General features: G+C 42.2%; 1 protein-coding gene across 1 annotated transcript in view; it reads left to right on the top strand.

Annotated features, from left to right (window-relative positions):
• The window catches only part of GLI2 (GLI family zinc finger 2), a 269012-nt gene that overhangs the window by 230742 nt on the left and 21450 nt on the right, over positions 1-16820 (top strand). The window contains exons 6-9 of the mRNA XM_050916982.1: positions 361-562; positions 2883-3096; positions 5927-6040; positions 12474-12605. Coding sequence (XP_050772939.1) covers positions 361-562; positions 2883-3096; positions 5927-6040; positions 12474-12605 — 662 coding nt within the window. The remainder of the gene's footprint in view (positions 1-360; positions 563-2882; positions 3097-5926; positions 6041-12473; positions 12606-16820) is intronic.

The raw sequence follows: 16820 nt of genomic DNA, 5'->3' as shown, positions 1-16820 counted from the left end.
CTCCTGAGAGCTAGAAAATCAGGCAAAACCAAAGGCTGCATCTGAGTTCAGCAACCTCAGTCAAGAATCCCTGTTATAATTATTCACCTGAGTCCTTCTTCTTCTCTTCCACAAGAATCACGGTCATGGCAACAAAAAGAATTTTTCTGTAGTATGTGTGTGTGTGTGTGTGTGTGTGTGTGTGTACACACACAACCCTTCCATGTGTTCCCAGGTCAAATCCCATTCCCAATGCTAAAATAAATGTTACATGGCAAGGTCCTGTGCTGCTAACTGCTTTCATTTATTCTTCCTATAAAAACTAAAACAAGTAACGCCTGCTTTTGTCTAACTAGGCACACTTTTTTTTCTTTCCTACAGTGTCAAGATTTTCAAGCCCAAGGGTTACTCCAAGATTAAGCAGAAAGCGAGCCCTCTCCATATCCCCACTGTCTGATGCCAGCATTGATCTTCAGACAATGATCAGGACCTCCCCTAACTCCCTGGTGGCTTATATTAATAACTCCAGAAGTAGTTCTGCTGCTAGTGGCTCCTATGGCCATTTATCTGCAGGGGCAATAAGGTAAAGCAGTTCAAGCAGCTCCATTTAGACTTTTGTTTCTTTGATATTGTGCCTATATAATTATTCCATTGTCAGAATTAAAGCTGCAGAAAAGGAACCTTTTAAGGTTTGGCCATCTAGTATTGCATGGAATCTTGTTCCAAAAATGTATATTGGGTCTGTGTTGTATATTAAAATGAAACCTCTCTTTGATTTCATGCATGTGCATATAATCTACATTTAGCCTGTTTCTTCTGCAATGGTGCATATGATAGTACTGTAGAGTATATATATTTTTCTGGGAGGGAATATTAGTTGCCAGATTTTTATTGATAATAATATGTTCATATCTCTTTGCAAGCAGAAGAAGAGCTAAATTCATCTGTTAAAATGTTTGCTATGAATGGTTTGACTGGCCTAATTAGGAAATCTCACATCTTAGTACCTCAAAGTATCCCCAAATGTATTGGCCACAATTTTAAAAAAATAATTCCTGTGTGGATTTAGGAGCCTAACTTTAAACACTGATTTTTAAAAATCTAGGCTCTTGAGTAAAATTCTGTTCCATCCTTAATTAGAAAACACTTACCTTAAAGGAACCAGTGTTGTCAGCTCCTTGAGTGGTTGCTTAAGGCAGGTTTCACACTGTAGTAGTATTATTTTTATCACTGAGAAGTTAGGTCTGTTTTTTTTCCCTATTGATAATGTCATTCTAGACACCTAAAAAGAAATGCAAGAGTTCATAGAAGCTATGCACTCCTAAAAAATGATTGATCTTATTGTTAGTAAAAAGTTAGATATTTAATTGAAAACTTGCTTTGTCAGGTAACATTTTTTGAAGTACTTATAATTCTAGCTTTAGGAAACCTCCAGATTTTAACTACTCATCACACTTATCATCCCACTGTTCCCATGAGTTCTCCCCGTCTATTGTATCCACTTCAAGTCTCTTGTCTTATACTTACACTGTAAACTGTTTGAGCCAGAAACTATCTTTTCATTATATCTGTGTACGTTGCTTAGCACAGTGGGGTCCCGATCCTTGACTAGTGGCCTCTAGGCATTACCACAATAATAATAATAATAAATTTAGAACCATTTAATATATATTTTACAAGGCATATGTTAAATCTTAAGAATTTTTAGTGTGTGTCATACATAGAAAACAGTTTAACGGCTAATAAATTGTGTACAGATTGACTTTTTTTATTTTTAACCACTTAAAATTTCATCAGTGGCAGCCGTGACGCAATTTAATGCATCTCACCACAGAGGGATGGTCATATGTTATAAAGTGAGTTTTCTGATGGTTCTGTTATATAGAATAGTTGCTCTACAGTAACCTGTCATCAGCTCTTATTATGTCATTAACCATTAACATTTATTTAGCCACAAGGGCTTTTTAACAGGGTAGTGACTTTGGCCTTTCCTTTTTGGTCATGTTGTCATTAACTGGTTTAGAATAGATGCAGCCGTAATTGCCTAGTCAAGTTTATTATTTAAAATAAAAACATGAACATACTGCTAATTAAGGCCTAGTCCTGCAAGCACTTGTGCCTGTGGGTAATTTTCCTTGTGAGTAAAGTTATATGTATATAAATGTTCATTGAATCAGCCCCTAAAGTGCTAGATTGACAGCAGCAGAATTAGAAGTTGGCAGTTCTGAGGGTAGTTTTTATGGCGTGTCTACTACATTCTGGTCTGAAACCACACTGGCAACCAAATAACCATTAGATGGGAATGATTTCTGGCTATGAGTGATCTAAACTGGGGTTGAACTAGTGACCTGCAGGAGAAGGGTTACATATTTTAGTAGTCCCATAAGCCATCATCCAGCTCATTTGAATGCAGAGTAAATTTCATATTTTTTAAATATGTGAAATTGATTGTTAAATGTTCCCTCTTCAATTTGTGCCTGAGAGCCAGGTGACTTCACTTCTGTATTAAGAGTAGCATAGCCACAAGCTTGGGAAGTTGCAAAAGAGGTCTACCTGGAAAAACCTTGCACAGCTGCAAAGCAAGATGTGTGGGTTTTCCCCCCATTGTAATCCACACTTTTCAAACACCTTACAAAAAGAAATCTCTAGCAGTATTGTGTGTGAATAGAAGGGGTCCATAAATATGCCAAAGTACAGATGAGACCAATAATATCTGTGTCAAAAATATTCCATAGTGTGTATCATGGAAGATTAAAGAAAATCTAGTTTCCCTATTTTATCCTCTTTCCCATAATTAGCAGGAAGTTCTACCCTTACTCCAATCACTAGCCACGGTTTTAATTCATTTTTTAAAATAACTTCTCCTTGTAATTTTCCCTCCTGTATTTGTATATTTATTGCAGTCCAGCATTCAGCTTCCCCCATCCCATCAACCCAGTGACTTACCAGCAGATCCTGAGTCAGCAGAGAGGCTTGAGCTCAGCATTTGGACATACACCACCTTTGATCCAGCCATCCCCCACGTTCCCTCCACGACAACACATGGCTGTTATCTCTGTAAACCCAGCTCCCGCTCAGATCACTAATAACAACAGCTGCATCTCTGACTCTAATCAGGTAGGAGCCAGCTCAGGTAATGTGATGTGTTTAATACAGCCAAGCAGTGAAATTTAGCTGCTATTGAAAAAGCTTATCCATTAGAGCTGATGAAATAAGGCCTAATTTTCAGAGGTTCTGAGCATCTGCAGCTCTCGCTGACTTTAGTTAGAGTTGTGGGTGGTCAGCACATCTGAATATCTGAGCAAAAATTAAATGCATTCAGAATGTTTCTTGGTTTAAGTTATCAAGCCATTCCTAAATTCTGCTCATGTATCCAGTGTTCATCGGTGCAAGCGGTAGGTGTCCCATCCAGGGTATCAAGCAGTCTCATCAATCTATAAATGTGGTCTTGGGGGGAGCAAAGACTCATGGATGGGTTACAGCAAGTAGACCACTTGGGGGAAACTTACCCCCAAAACTCCCATTGATTTCAGTAGGGACAGGATTTCACCCATAATGCGCATGATGACTCTGTTATTCATGTGATTGGTCGTGTTATATTTCAGGGGTCTCAAACATGTGGCCCACAGAGTTATTTCCTGCGACCCGCCATAGGTGCTGACTCCATGGGCAGCCAAGCTCCCCAAACCCTCCCTCTCCCCCCACCCCGAGTGTGCTGCATTCCCACTCCTCCGCCTACAGCCCAGCGCTTCCTGCCGCCAAACAGCTGTTTGGCGGCACTTAGGACTTTCCAGGAGGGAGCAGGAGGAGTGGGGACACGGCGCGCTCAGGGGAGAAGGCGGAGAAGAAGCAGGGCCGGGGCAGGGATTTGGGCAAGGGGTTGGAATAGGGGCGGAGTTGGGGCAAGGACTTTGGAGAAAGTGTTGGAATGGGGGTGAGGAAGGGGTGGGAGGCGGAGTGGGGGCGGGGCCGGGGGCAGAGGAGAGGGCTTTAACTGAAGTAATTCTAAAAGTAAATACGTGTTTTGTTTTTTGAGTGAGGTGCATTACTGAGTATTTATTAAAACCCCTCTTCACATTACAGTTTTTTAAAAGTTTATACATTGACTTTTAATAGCATACTATATTACTCTTCTTTTTTTTTTTCTTCCATTTTTGACTATACTTTTGTATCGTTGTATGAAAAGGTTTCAGTGATGCGGCCCTCTGGCCAATGTACTAGTCGTCATGTGGCCCTCATGGTGATTGGAGTTTGAGATCCCTGTTATATTTTCTCCTCCCTGACTGGATGATGAAACTTTTCAACAGAAGAGTGACAAATAGCAAACAGCAAACATCAGATGTAACTACAAAGCATTTTTGTGACTGTGAAGCAGCCATATGCATATTTACAAATAACATATTATGACCCTCTAGGGCCTTTATTCAGCAAAGCACTTAGCCATATGTATAAGTCTGTCCCTATTACCGAAACACTTAAGTTCTTAGGTTCCATTAAAGTTACAGGGACATAAGCACATGCTTAAGCACTTTGCTATATTGGAGTCTAAGAGCAGTGAATCAAATTCAAGTAGTTTTTTCACCAATCTGCTTTTCCTTTATTTGACCTGCTCCTCTGCTAATGTTGTAAATCATGCAGATGTTTTTAAAACCACCATATACTTTCCCTCACTTTGTTTGCTAAGAGACAGAAAGCAAAGCATCTTAGGACTTGTGGTCATGTCAGATCCCAGTTTACCTTTTGTGCTAAAGAAGGGGCTGGTTTTCATTTTAGAAATCCAGTCTAGAGGAATTTTTACCACCACCACCCCTCACACACACTTTTCAAATGACATTGGGAAGACATCTGTGAAATGGGCTCTTGGTCTGGGTGTAAATTGTATTGATTTTATTGTCCGTTTTATAAACTTGTGGGGCCCATTTTCATAATCAGCCATACGCAATGTATGCACAGGCACCAAACATATGTATACCTTGAGTACACACACCAGCTGAATATTAGTGAGTACACATGGCATATTTTTAATAATTTTTGCTTCTTACTCTCAGTACTTGGAAGTTTAAACTACCATTTTGTCACTACGAAAAGACTTATTTCACTCCATTACCTAACCATTTCAGTTTGTTCTTATATTTTATTTTTCTGGAGTAGACTGTCTAGATTGGTTGTTCTAGAGTATGTCATAGGTGCTGGACTGCGTACTCTGGTTTGTTATTGAAGGGTTATTTGACTGGTTTTGTTTTCTTCTGCTTTATTTCATTCCTAACAAGTTGAGTTCCAAAATAATGTAGGTGGTGGAAGTGGAGTCTCCATTTACATAAATACTGTACAGATCTTGAGTAATTAACAGCAATGTCATTACAGTTTTAATATTCTAATTTCATTGCCTGCTGTTTGTGCGTGTGTCACGTGCTTTTTCTCTTGTAGCCACGCTTATTTTTTTCTGGCGCAGCCAAGTGTGTACACCCTCTCATGTACACACACAGTATAGAGAAAACACCACATGAAAGCAGAATATAGAAACTAATTGCTTTCTTACCATGTTATTTCATCGTTTCGAGAAATAACCCATGGCTTGTTCTTGGGGTGGCGGGGTGGCAGTGTGGGTGTTAATCAGCAATTGGCTAAATTTGACAGGGTCTAGAGAGTTCTGAAACTGAAGCAGTGGCTGAGAGGGGAATGGCATCAGTAAATAGGCACAAGTGCTTTTTTCAGGCCTTCCCTCTTTCCTTTATTTTCTCTCTCTCTCTCTCTGTGCACACTCCAAATGGGTAAATATCACCCAGTGTAGACAGCTAGTACTAGATCTGTGTCCTGGGCAGGTGGCCCTAATAACCAGCCCAGTTCTTTTTCCGTACCAGTTTGCCATAAACCGGTCATGATGTTATGAGGCTGTATTTTTTCTTCAAACCCTAATGCCACATCACCCCCAATTTTTCTTTCCTAGAACAAGCAGAGCAGTGAGTCAGCCGTGAGCAGCACAGTCAACCCAGTAATTCACAAGCGCAGCAAAGTCAAGACTGAAGTTGAGGGTATGCCACCAGCTTCCCCAGCCACACAGGTAACCCTCTTGGCACATACTGTCTTGTCAGCCTGATGCAGCGAGCTGATGGGTCTGCATTGTCTTTGGGAACAATATTCACTTCATGTTTCTCTGCAATTTGTAATGAGGCATCAAAACTTTGCAAGGCAGCTGAGCTGATCTCAAATAAAGAGACCCAACAAGGTACAGGAGCAGGGTTTCTGTGATTGATTGAGGGAAGCATTATAAGGGTTTGTGGGAGCTGGATTCCTGGTGCAATTGCCCAGAAAGAAAGAGAGAAGGATGGACTATTTCAGCCCTGGTAACTTATAAAAATTATGCTTGACCTTTCTACAGTGCAAAGCTACCAATACTGATGTCTCAAAGCAAACATAGATTATGAGGAAGTCTTGCATGTAGGTATAAAGCTCTCAGAAAGGGCTTCTTCTCTCCTGAGTACGGAATTGCTCATAGCATCATCACTGACACAACATTTGACACTGAGAAGGGCCCACAGACCTTTGTTTTCTTTTCAGAGCTCTGCTATTGCAAACTGTTTAATGGCTGACAATATCCATCTGACTGTCCTTTATCACACCTATAAACTATCAGGGGTGCTCTGGGCACTTCATTTTCATGAAATATTAGGCTGTGTTATTGTCAAGCGAACAGAAGAGTTGATGACAAATTCCTCTTTCTGCACTGGTTCAGAAGCAGGTTTCAGCATGATGCATGGGGACAGCAACTTGTGCAGTCATCTGGGGGCTGGTAAAATTGATGAAGATAGCATATCAGGGAAAGATAAACATGCTGGAGTCAGCATGATTAGGGCAAAGAGGCATCTCTCTTGAGCTTTGAGTTTAGGAGTGCAACAACACACAACAGCACAAAGCACACGACCTAAAAAACCAAACTGGCCGCCACCAAGGCTAATGAGGCTGCATATTTATTTCTTATAGTAAACGAAAAAGAGATCTGAAAGAAATTTCCTGCCTTTCCAAGCATATGTATCGGATAAGCCCTGGGAGAGACTACTGCACACTTACTGGCACCATCCTTTAATTGCATACAGATTGTGAGAGGTGCATGTCCAATACCAGTGATCACATTTACAGAATCATGGGGAATACCAGTGCCATTGTGTACATGTATTTTTCTTATTATCTGACTCACAGTGTCTTGTGAATGAAGTAAGTACCCAAAAAAGAGAGAGATTATGTAGAGTGATACAAGGAGATCTAGTTTGCAGTAATTGGATGAAATTAACAAAAGAAAAATGTAGGCTGGGTATTTGGAAGCAGTTCCTAATGAGGAGATCTGTGGCTCAGGCTCCCAAGAGAAGTGTACTCTCCATGGCTTGAAGCATTTAAAAACTGATTGAACAAAGTATTGGAAATACCATGTAAGGGGCAATCTTGCCTTGGCAGAAGGAATAGACTTAGATGACTCCGTAGAAAAGGGACCTGTTTTTCAACAGGTCTGAGCACTCACAACTAGAGCTCATCGAAGACTGGAATTTCCATCCTGAAGGAAATGCTGATATTTTGACATTTGTTGTTAACCCAATCCAAATCAAAACTTGAAAATTTTTTGCTGGAATGAAAAGTTCATAGATTCCAAGGCCAGAAGGGACCACTGTGATCATCTAGTCTGATCTGCTGTATAACCCAGACCATAGAGCTTCCCCCAAATAATTCCTAGAGCAGATCTATTAGAAAAACATCCCATCTTGGTTTAAAAATTCAGTGATGCCACCACAACCCATGGTTGTTCCAGTTGTTAATTACTTTCATCGTTAAAAATGTATGTCTTATTTCCAGTCGGAATTTGTCTATCTTCGACTTCTAGCCATTGGATCATGTTTTACCTTTCTCCACTAGGCTGAAGAGCCCTCTGTTAACTATTTGTTCCCCATCTAGATACACACAGACTATAATCAAGTCACCTCTTAATCTTCTCTTTGTTAAGATAAATAGATTGAGCTCAAGTCTATCACTATATGTTGATTTGGAAATGTTGCATTTTGTTTCAATTCAACATTTGCCAGCATCTACCTGAGCTGCTCTGGTGCCTCATTGGAGTTGTGGTTTGGGTGCCTCATGCCCTAACAACCCCACCATGGGCCAGGCTCCCCAGCTGGATATCTCCCATCATGCATGGCCCTCCCATCATGCATTCCCATAATGTCCTAAGTGGTTCAACCACAGGGAAAGCAGCAGTGCAGTGTGGGAGATATAGTCCAGTCCAGGAGCCCAGCTCATAGATGAGAATGGGGGCACGAGATGCCCTGACAATTCAGTCAGTCACAGATTTATGTCTGACTGACCCAAAATGAAATGTTTAGATTCAGTTGGACAAACTGAAATATTTTGATTTGAGTCGACCCAACCTGAACCGAAATATTTCATTTCCATTTTGCTGATAGAAAATCAAAAAATTTCAGCAAAAACTGCATTTGTCAGAAACTGCATTTCCGACAAGGACTTGGGGGGGAGGGGGACACACATTTAGACAGAAAGTTTCTGACCAGCTCTACCCACAACTGTACCTGAAGTTAGTGGGAGCTACAGATATTCAGCACCTCTCAAAGTCCTAAGACTTTTCTATCTCTGATTTTGTATAGGCCTCTGATATATGTTTTAAAGATTCTACCTGCCCCTCAGAAATTGTTCTGTAACTTGCAGCAATTTTCTGTTATCAGAGCAGCCTTTTCCAAAGACCAATCAAGGGCTAATTAGAACAAATCTCTCCATGCATGAGTTGTAAAAAATGTACATAAAAGTCACACCTGGCATGTGATATCATGACGGCTGCTTTAATAATAATACTTGAGCTTTTGTGTAGCACTTCTCACTTTCCAAGCTCTGTACAAGCATTAACTAATTAATTATCGCAACACTCCAGTGGGTCTTGAGAAAAGGTTTGAAAGAGGAGAGGGTGGTGGCCTGATGGTCCCTTCAGGCAAGGGGAGAAACTGCTATAGCAACTTGGGAACAGTGGATAAAGAAGGGTTCAAAGATGGGCTTGTTGGTGGAGCACAGGGGATGGAGGCAATGTGATACTGGTTGAGAAGTGGCAGAGTCGTGAGGAGCTTTAACAATGAGGACATTAAGCTTGATGTTAATATAACAGTTTAAGGTTGCAAGATATCATCCCTTTTCAAATGAGTATGCATTGGTCTCCAGTAAAAGCATGCTTTTTCCTTAGTATTGTTCAGTGAATAGGGCACTAGAGTGGGAATCAGAAGACCTGAATTCAGTTCCCAACTCTGCCACTGAGCTGCTACGTGATCTGTATCAAGTCACTTCACCTCTCTGCTCCCCTCCCACCTTTAGGGCTTGCCTACATGGGGAAATTTACAAGTATAATTTTATCAATGTAGTTGTAGCATTATAACTCCACACATGACTACTCATTCTGGAATAACCGTAGTAGTATAATTATGCTGGTAAAATTCCCCATGTAGACTAGTCCTTAGTCTGTCTTGTCTACTTAGATAGTAAACTCTCCAAGGCAAGGATAGTCTCTATATTTGTACAGCACCTAACACAGTGGGCCCTGATCTGAGTTGGTGCCCCTACTTGCTACTGTAATTCTAATAATTATAACAATCTTCCAGGCCTTGTTCCATCATATTGGATTGATCTTCTTTCAGGCTGGGATTTCCAAAGTAGTGTGAGGGAGTTAGGCACCCAGCTCTCACTGAAATTCAGTGGGATATGGGCACCTAACTCCCTTAGGTCCAGTTGAAAATTCCAGCTTCCATGAATATTCCAGGCTGTTCTTTAAGATCTAAATGGGACAACTATTCAATTTGCCCTCCATTTAATCTTGCAACAGTGGGAGCTAGAGCTATCTGTAATTACCAGCCTCATCTGAGTAATACCCTTCTTTTAACCATTAGGAATGTCCCGTTTATCGTCTTAGCATATGCACAACCTGCCTCAAGTGGCACATGACCAGGACTTTGGTCTGCTGGTTCGATCGTTAGCTTCCCTGGCCCAGGTCAAGTACTGATGGGGAGCATGACATGAACGCCGATCTATGCCCCCACCCCAGTTCATGTCTGCATATGGCAGCAGTCTGTGGAAGACATCTCTTTGTTGCCACGTTTGCTGGTTTGAATGCTGCTTTAGCTGGGTTTTAGCACTGCTGTTGAGTTAAACTACTTATTAGAATCTGTATCCAGCAAACACTTATTATAATGCCCCAAACCCAAAAAGCCAGCAGTTGCCCTTACTAAGAGGCTTCACTATACACAAAATATTAGAACTAAAATAGTAAAAATAGATTGTTTATTTCCAAATCTCAGTACTAAACAATTGTACGTATGTAAGGCCTGGCAGTAAAAGGCACACTGCCCCTTATGGTGATCTCCTTCCTCATGTAAATCTATCGATGTGGGATCATAGCAATCTAATCCATTATTGAGTAAAATCCATTCCTGTGCAGAGGCCAATGCCCTGCTTGAAATGCCTTTTAAATTTTACCCTGTTATGAAACTCTGGTACCAAAGAACCCACTATATTATAAGGCTGTTAATTTCCAATGTATCCTAATGGGAAGCTTGCACCTGTAGCTTGGTGGGTTTGAGACTGACACTTAACTCGCTCTGGTTGAATGCTCTAAGAATTATTTGGGGAACATTCTGTAGCCTGGGTTATACAGGAGGTCAGACTAGATGATCATGATGGTCCATTCTGGCCTTGGATTCTGTGAATTTATGAAATGCCAAAGGATGAGGATTTTTGTGGCAAGTTTCTGTTGCACTGTTTGTCCTGGTGAACGTGGTTTGCTGATGTTAAGCGCTGCAAAGATAAGACCAGGTGAAAGCATGGCCTGCCTGTCTGCCTGTCTTAGCATATATACACACATGTCCCATGCCCATACAGCCTGCTTCACTGAAGTCAATGGTACTGTAATTTCCTGTAGCACAGTGGTTCACAAACTGTGGGTCAAGACCACAAAGTGGGTCACAACCCCATTTTAATAGGTTTGCCAGGGCTGGCTTAGACTTGTTGGGGCCAAAGTCCAAGACCCACTGTGCAGGGCCGAGGCTAAAGCCCAAGGGCTTCAGCCCTAGGCGTTGGGGCTCGGGCTTTGGCCTCAGCCTCCCCACCCGGGGTGGCAGAAGTCGGGCAGGCTGAAGCTTCAGCCCCCCTCCTGGGGTCATGTAGCCCTTTCTGTTGTTGGAAGAGGGATGTGGTGCAATTTAGTTGAGAGCCTCGGCATAGCATTATGTTCCCTGGTAAATAGTTGCTTCTGATTGTCACGTTCCAATGAAAACAGACTGTGTACCACCACTCTGTGTTGTGCTGGAAATGACTGTGATACACATGGCTGCTACAAGGCCTGCGCGCTAAATCATCATTACATCTTAATTATAATAATTTGCATTTACATAGTGATGTAGATGTTCAAATCACTTTGCAAACTTTAACTATTCAATCCATGTAATACTGCAGAAAGATAGGAAAATATTATTTCCCTCATTTTCAGATGAGTAAACTGAGGCACAGAGCAGTTTTAAGCAACTTGACAAGAAGTCGAGATTAGAACTTGGAAGGTTTCTAACTGGTGGCTTAGTTGGTTACATCATGCTAGTGGACTAAACATGGAGCAGGAGCCAGAGGTTCCTGAGCTCTACTCTAACACTGACTGAATGTATGGTCTTGGTCAAGTTACTTAAACTCTCTGCCTCAGTTTCCCCTTTGATAAAATTGGTATGTGAACATTTGCCTACCTCACAGGAGTGTTTTGAGGATTAATTAGTTCATGCCTGTAAAGTGCTCTAAGGATGTAAACCATTGTATAAATGCTAAGTAGTAGTAGTATTACCTATCATTGTAGAGGAAGGACAGATGTGTGTGGATAAAAGAAGATTCAGCCAAACTTTTTGAATGTTTAAAAAGATTCAGTGGCTCTTTTCCCCTTCCATTGTCTTATTCCAGCCAGATAGAGCCAGGTAACAAAAGAAACAAACTATTCACAAGGAGAAAGGTTGGTCCAGTGCTTAGGGTGCTTACCTGGGACTCAGAAGCCTTGAGTTCAATTCCTTGCTCTTCCTTGAGACTTATTGTGGTGAATCTCTTAGTCTCTCTCTGCCTCAGTATACTCACTGTAAAATGTGGATAATTATATTACCCTAGAGTAATTGTGGGTGTATAAATATGATGGACTCTGGAGTCTTTCCTCATGCTACATCTGATCTAGCTGGTGGGAATCCAGAGATGTGGGTGTCAGACCCCCAAACATTTTAAGATTGGCCTGTCACTAGTGGTGATTTCCTCAAGCAGATCCATAACTGCAAGACCCTTTTTAACTCAGTATTTCATGATCATCAAGAATGTTACATTGTTATAATGAGTTGTCCTTTCCTTTATGATCAATTAATACATGCCTTGTAATCTATGCGGAACTAAGGAATTCAGATGAAACAAGCTCACTTTATATAATACACTGTGTGTTACAGGAGCATCTGACAGACCTGAAAGAAGATCTGGATAAGGATGAATGTAAACAGGAGCCTGACGTTATTTATGAGACAAATTGTCACTGGGAAAGGTGCATAAAGGAATATGACACTCAGGAGCAGCTCGTCCATGTGAGTAATGTTGGAAAGAAACCCCGGCAATAAATTTGGATTTCTGTGCATTTGTTGTCACTTTTCATCACAAGATGCTGTACAGCAGGAGCTCACTCGGGGAACCACTAACGGTGCAAATTAGAGATACAGTGTGCAAACGCTGCAGGATCAGCTCACAATTCCTTGAAGAGTTTAGTTTAGATTATTTGATAGTCTTATGTTTCAGCTCCTGAGGGTGTAATTCTGGTTCCCCTTGCAAAGCCCAATAAAAGGGCTGTGTGTAGGGGATCTTATATGGCCATTGGGGGGATGAATCTCCTCATCTATAATGGGCAGTTGGACACAATGCACCTGCATAGCCCAACCACTGAACCCTGTGAGTAAGTCTGTGCTGCATCTGGGAAGTGTGATTGCCAGTGCCTGTAGACAAACTGGGCTAGCTCTGTTTGAGCTACATGCTAAAAATAGCAGTGTGGGTGTTGCTGTATGGACAGCGTCAGCTCAGATGAGCCACTAAGTCCAAGCCCACCCAGCCCCCTGTGTTCAGGCTTGGGTGGCTAGCCTCAGCCATCGCCACTGCCACAATATCCACTCTGCTGCTCAGGGGCTCATCCCATGTTACACTGGGACTCTAAACTTCCCGATCATCCCCAGTGCAATGGGAAATAAAACACTGCCGTGTGTTGGCCCTTATGCTGCCATGCAAGGAGCCATAGGCACCAACTCTGTGGGTGCTCCAGGACTCAAGCACCCACAGAAAAAAATAGGGGGTGCTCAGCACCCACCAACCACTGTGGTTCTGACCCCCGGGCTGGCTGCCAATCAGCTGTTTGGCACCCTTGGAGCTGACCACCAATCAGCAAGTGGCTGGCAGGAGCACTCAGAGGAGGGAGGGCAAAGAGGAGGGACGAGTGAGTGGGGGGGGCCTCAGGGAAGGGGGCCAAGAGGAGCTAGTTGCGGGTGGGTGGGGAGCCTCAGGGGAAGTGGCCAGAGCGGGAGCAGGGTCTCAGGGCAGAGCAGGGAGTGAAACACCCAAACCGAAAGTCAGCTTCTGTTCAAGGAGTCACCGGATTTGTGGCCTAAAATGTAGAGTGTCTCATTTAAAAACAAAAACCAAACCCACGGATGATGGTGGCATTACCAATCCCAGAGCCATTCTTTGAAGGTCCGCAAAGTGAGTCAGTTGTCTGATCTAAAAATATTACTAATTTCTGCATTACGGGAAACCTATTTTGTATTTTGATTCACACCCCTCAGTTTTTCTCTGACGCTGAGGGTTGACAAATCCCCAAAACAAGAAGTGACTATCAGCAAAATCAAGCAAGTTTTGCAATTAACCCTTCCACTGAAGCTTTAGCCACAATCTCCATTTCAATCTGTAACTTGAACCTGGCTCATTCTAAAGCCAGCTCAGGTTTACTGAAAATTCACCAGCCTCATCATCACTAGCCTGAGTTCTGAGTATGTAACAAAATCCTACGCTGAGCAAATTTCATTCAAAAGCCTCGTTCAGCTCTGCTTTTCCTGTTCGATCAGCCTTTTTCTGGACTAGCTTTCAATCTTCCAAGGGCCGGCTACATGCAACTAGCTTTTACAATGTGATTCAGTGACTCGGGGTGAAGAAGACCCAGCACAAGAATAGAGGGGGAAAGATGTTCGAAATTATAAAGGATTTGTCTCTTGAGAAGAGTGATTTTTCACAACCTCTCTCATTACTATTATTTATTAATTTATTGTTTCTTAGTTTATCCTGTTTATACAGGGAGAGTGCTCGGAGGCCACCACTCAGTGATGCGAGCCAGATTGCACTAGGCACTCTTACACACACATCATGAAAATACAATCCGAGCCCCAGAGAGCTTACGGTTTAAGCTAAGGAGAGCAGATGCCAAATCATAAATCAAAGACAAAATCCAGCTGGCTTTAACAGGGGCTGGAACACGCACTTGAGGTCAGGCATTCAATGTAGTTAGTACTGAATATGTTTGGGTTGGAAATAATTTTGGGTGTAGAATGAGTCAGATGCATTTAAGAAGTGGGCACAGAAGATAGCTGTGCACAGGTAAGTCCCATTACTGTCGTAATGCATCTCACAATCCTGCATCCCATCATTGCTCAGTAATCCATAATGGCTGCATGGATGTGTGTGTCCACATTGTCAAGCAGTATTTTTTTCTCCTAGTGGTAGGAAAAGCCCTGTAGCTTATCCCAGAGCAAGACAGATCCCTGCAGTTCAGCATGATTTATTTCTAAATAAACCAAAAATAAAAATATTGGAAAAAATATACAATAATTTCCTAATTTCAGAAGGTTTTAGAAACTGACACTACTTTGATGTAATTATTGCCAGCAGTTCAAGGAGCTGTGGATTTATGTTGCCCAAAATACACACACAAATGAAATTCACATGTAGATGTATTGAGCCAACTTCCCAAAGGATGGCTTCCCACTGTGCATGGAAATACATGTTTGCATGCACAGATGGAAGTACCTGGGCCCGTAAGGGCTAGTTAGCAACATGCTTGTGTGAGCAGCATCTGTGTGGGGTGGTGCCAGAGTAACAGGTGTACACACGATTTTGCGGGCAACTCCATTGCTCCCTGCTTTGAATGTTTCACTCATCAGCAGAGAGAAGCTGAAACTAACACTTCAAAGCTACGTTGGGCAGGAAGGGCAAGCTGACTAAAATCCCTTAATCCTGCCCTCCATAGTTTTAATTCCAGGTCAGATTTTCAGACCACCTGGGGCCTAGTGGCCTGTCTTTCAGATCTGGTCTGCAGATGGCCAGTGCCTCCGGAGATCTCACCGGAAGAACTGATCTCACAGTACTTCTGCCACCTGGGCTGAAGTTCTAGGAAAATGATTTGCAAGAGTTTAGGGCCACAAAATCAGAATCTTAGACCTGATTAATCTTAAATTTCAGCTTCAAACTCTAGAGGAAACCTAAGCCAATTCTGAATGCTGCAGCCCCCTGTGATTTTGGCTCATCCTCACCCCACTGTACAATATGCCCTTGAGCATATCTGTCCATTGTCATGTCTACCACGCCAATCTCCATGGTGTCTCAGTGCCACAGACACTGAGATTTTGGAAAAATGGTGTTTAAGGCCCTTCTACATCTTCAGAGGGCTAGTCACCCTCTATTCTGTATTATCCCATGTACAGCATGCTAATTTTTCAATGTGAGCAAGCTGCAGTGTTTTAGCCTATTGTACTTTTAGTCCATAGTTTAACGTGCTCTGTGATTATTCTCAAGGTTGCTAAATTCTCATTCTGCCCAGGCAGCCATATCTTGCTGTGACTGAGCGGGCAAGTCACTCTGTTTTAATGAGCATTTGTTTCCCCATGCTGCTACATCTCACCGACCATCAAATCCACTGATCTCAGTGGCAAGCAAAGGCAGGATCTGCATGCCTGACTTTGGGGTGGCTGAAAAACGCTGAATCTAAAAAACAAAAATCCAAGTGTTTTATTTTAGGACTTCCTGTTGATGTATTTTATTGAAGTCATAGGAGTGGGGGAGAGGGGAGGGGCCATGGTTTTGGCAGCTAGATTCCGTTCAGAGAGAAATAAGTCTCTCAGTCTATACGTGTAACAATGCAGCTGCAGAACTGTTCTCTGATTTGTTTTATTGTCTTCAGAGACTGATCTTCCCTATCCTTGTAAAATATGAATCTAGACTTGCACCAGGTAAGAGCAAGGCTCCACTTTGCTGCCGAGTTTTCAGCAAACTCGGTGAAGGCTTTTATGGAACTGAGTAATTGGCAGTAATTGGGGCTACGGAGTTCTCCTTAGCACATATTTTACAGATGTTGTCATATCCTGCCAGCAGTTAAGCTTTTGACAGCAGGTGGATGTTTTAGAGCCGGCATCCGTTCTGGCACTGAATCGTATTTTTTTTTTGCCCTTTACCAGCACTATAAAAAGGGGTCACAGCTGCATAATTTGGAGAGGGATTTGGAGCTGGAATGTTGGTTTGGACCATTCCAGAGACAAGAACCAACTGCTTCCAAAAACCAGAGGGTGCTCAGGTCCAATACTAAGCAGTGCTTTTATGTTTTGCTCTTTCATAGACTTTAATTAGATTTGGGATTTCTTTTTACATTTCTCTTGTTTGCTGTTAGTCTGAGATTCAGGATGTAGGGGGGTCAGGTTTCAGTGGAGCTACACTGGCTTACACCAACTGAAGAAACCGTGGTCTCTGTGCATGACTTTGCCCTGATGGTAGTAAAA

The sequence above is a fragment of the Gopherus flavomarginatus genome, chromosome 10 (genome assembly GCF_025201925.1).
Source record: "Gopherus flavomarginatus isolate rGopFla2 chromosome 10, rGopFla2.mat.asm, whole genome shotgun sequence".
Taxonomy (NCBI): domain Eukaryota; kingdom Metazoa; phylum Chordata; order Testudines; family Testudinidae; genus Gopherus; species Gopherus flavomarginatus.
The sequence above is the reverse complement of the archived record's forward strand: the minus strand, read 5'-3'. Positions and strand labels throughout refer to the sequence as shown.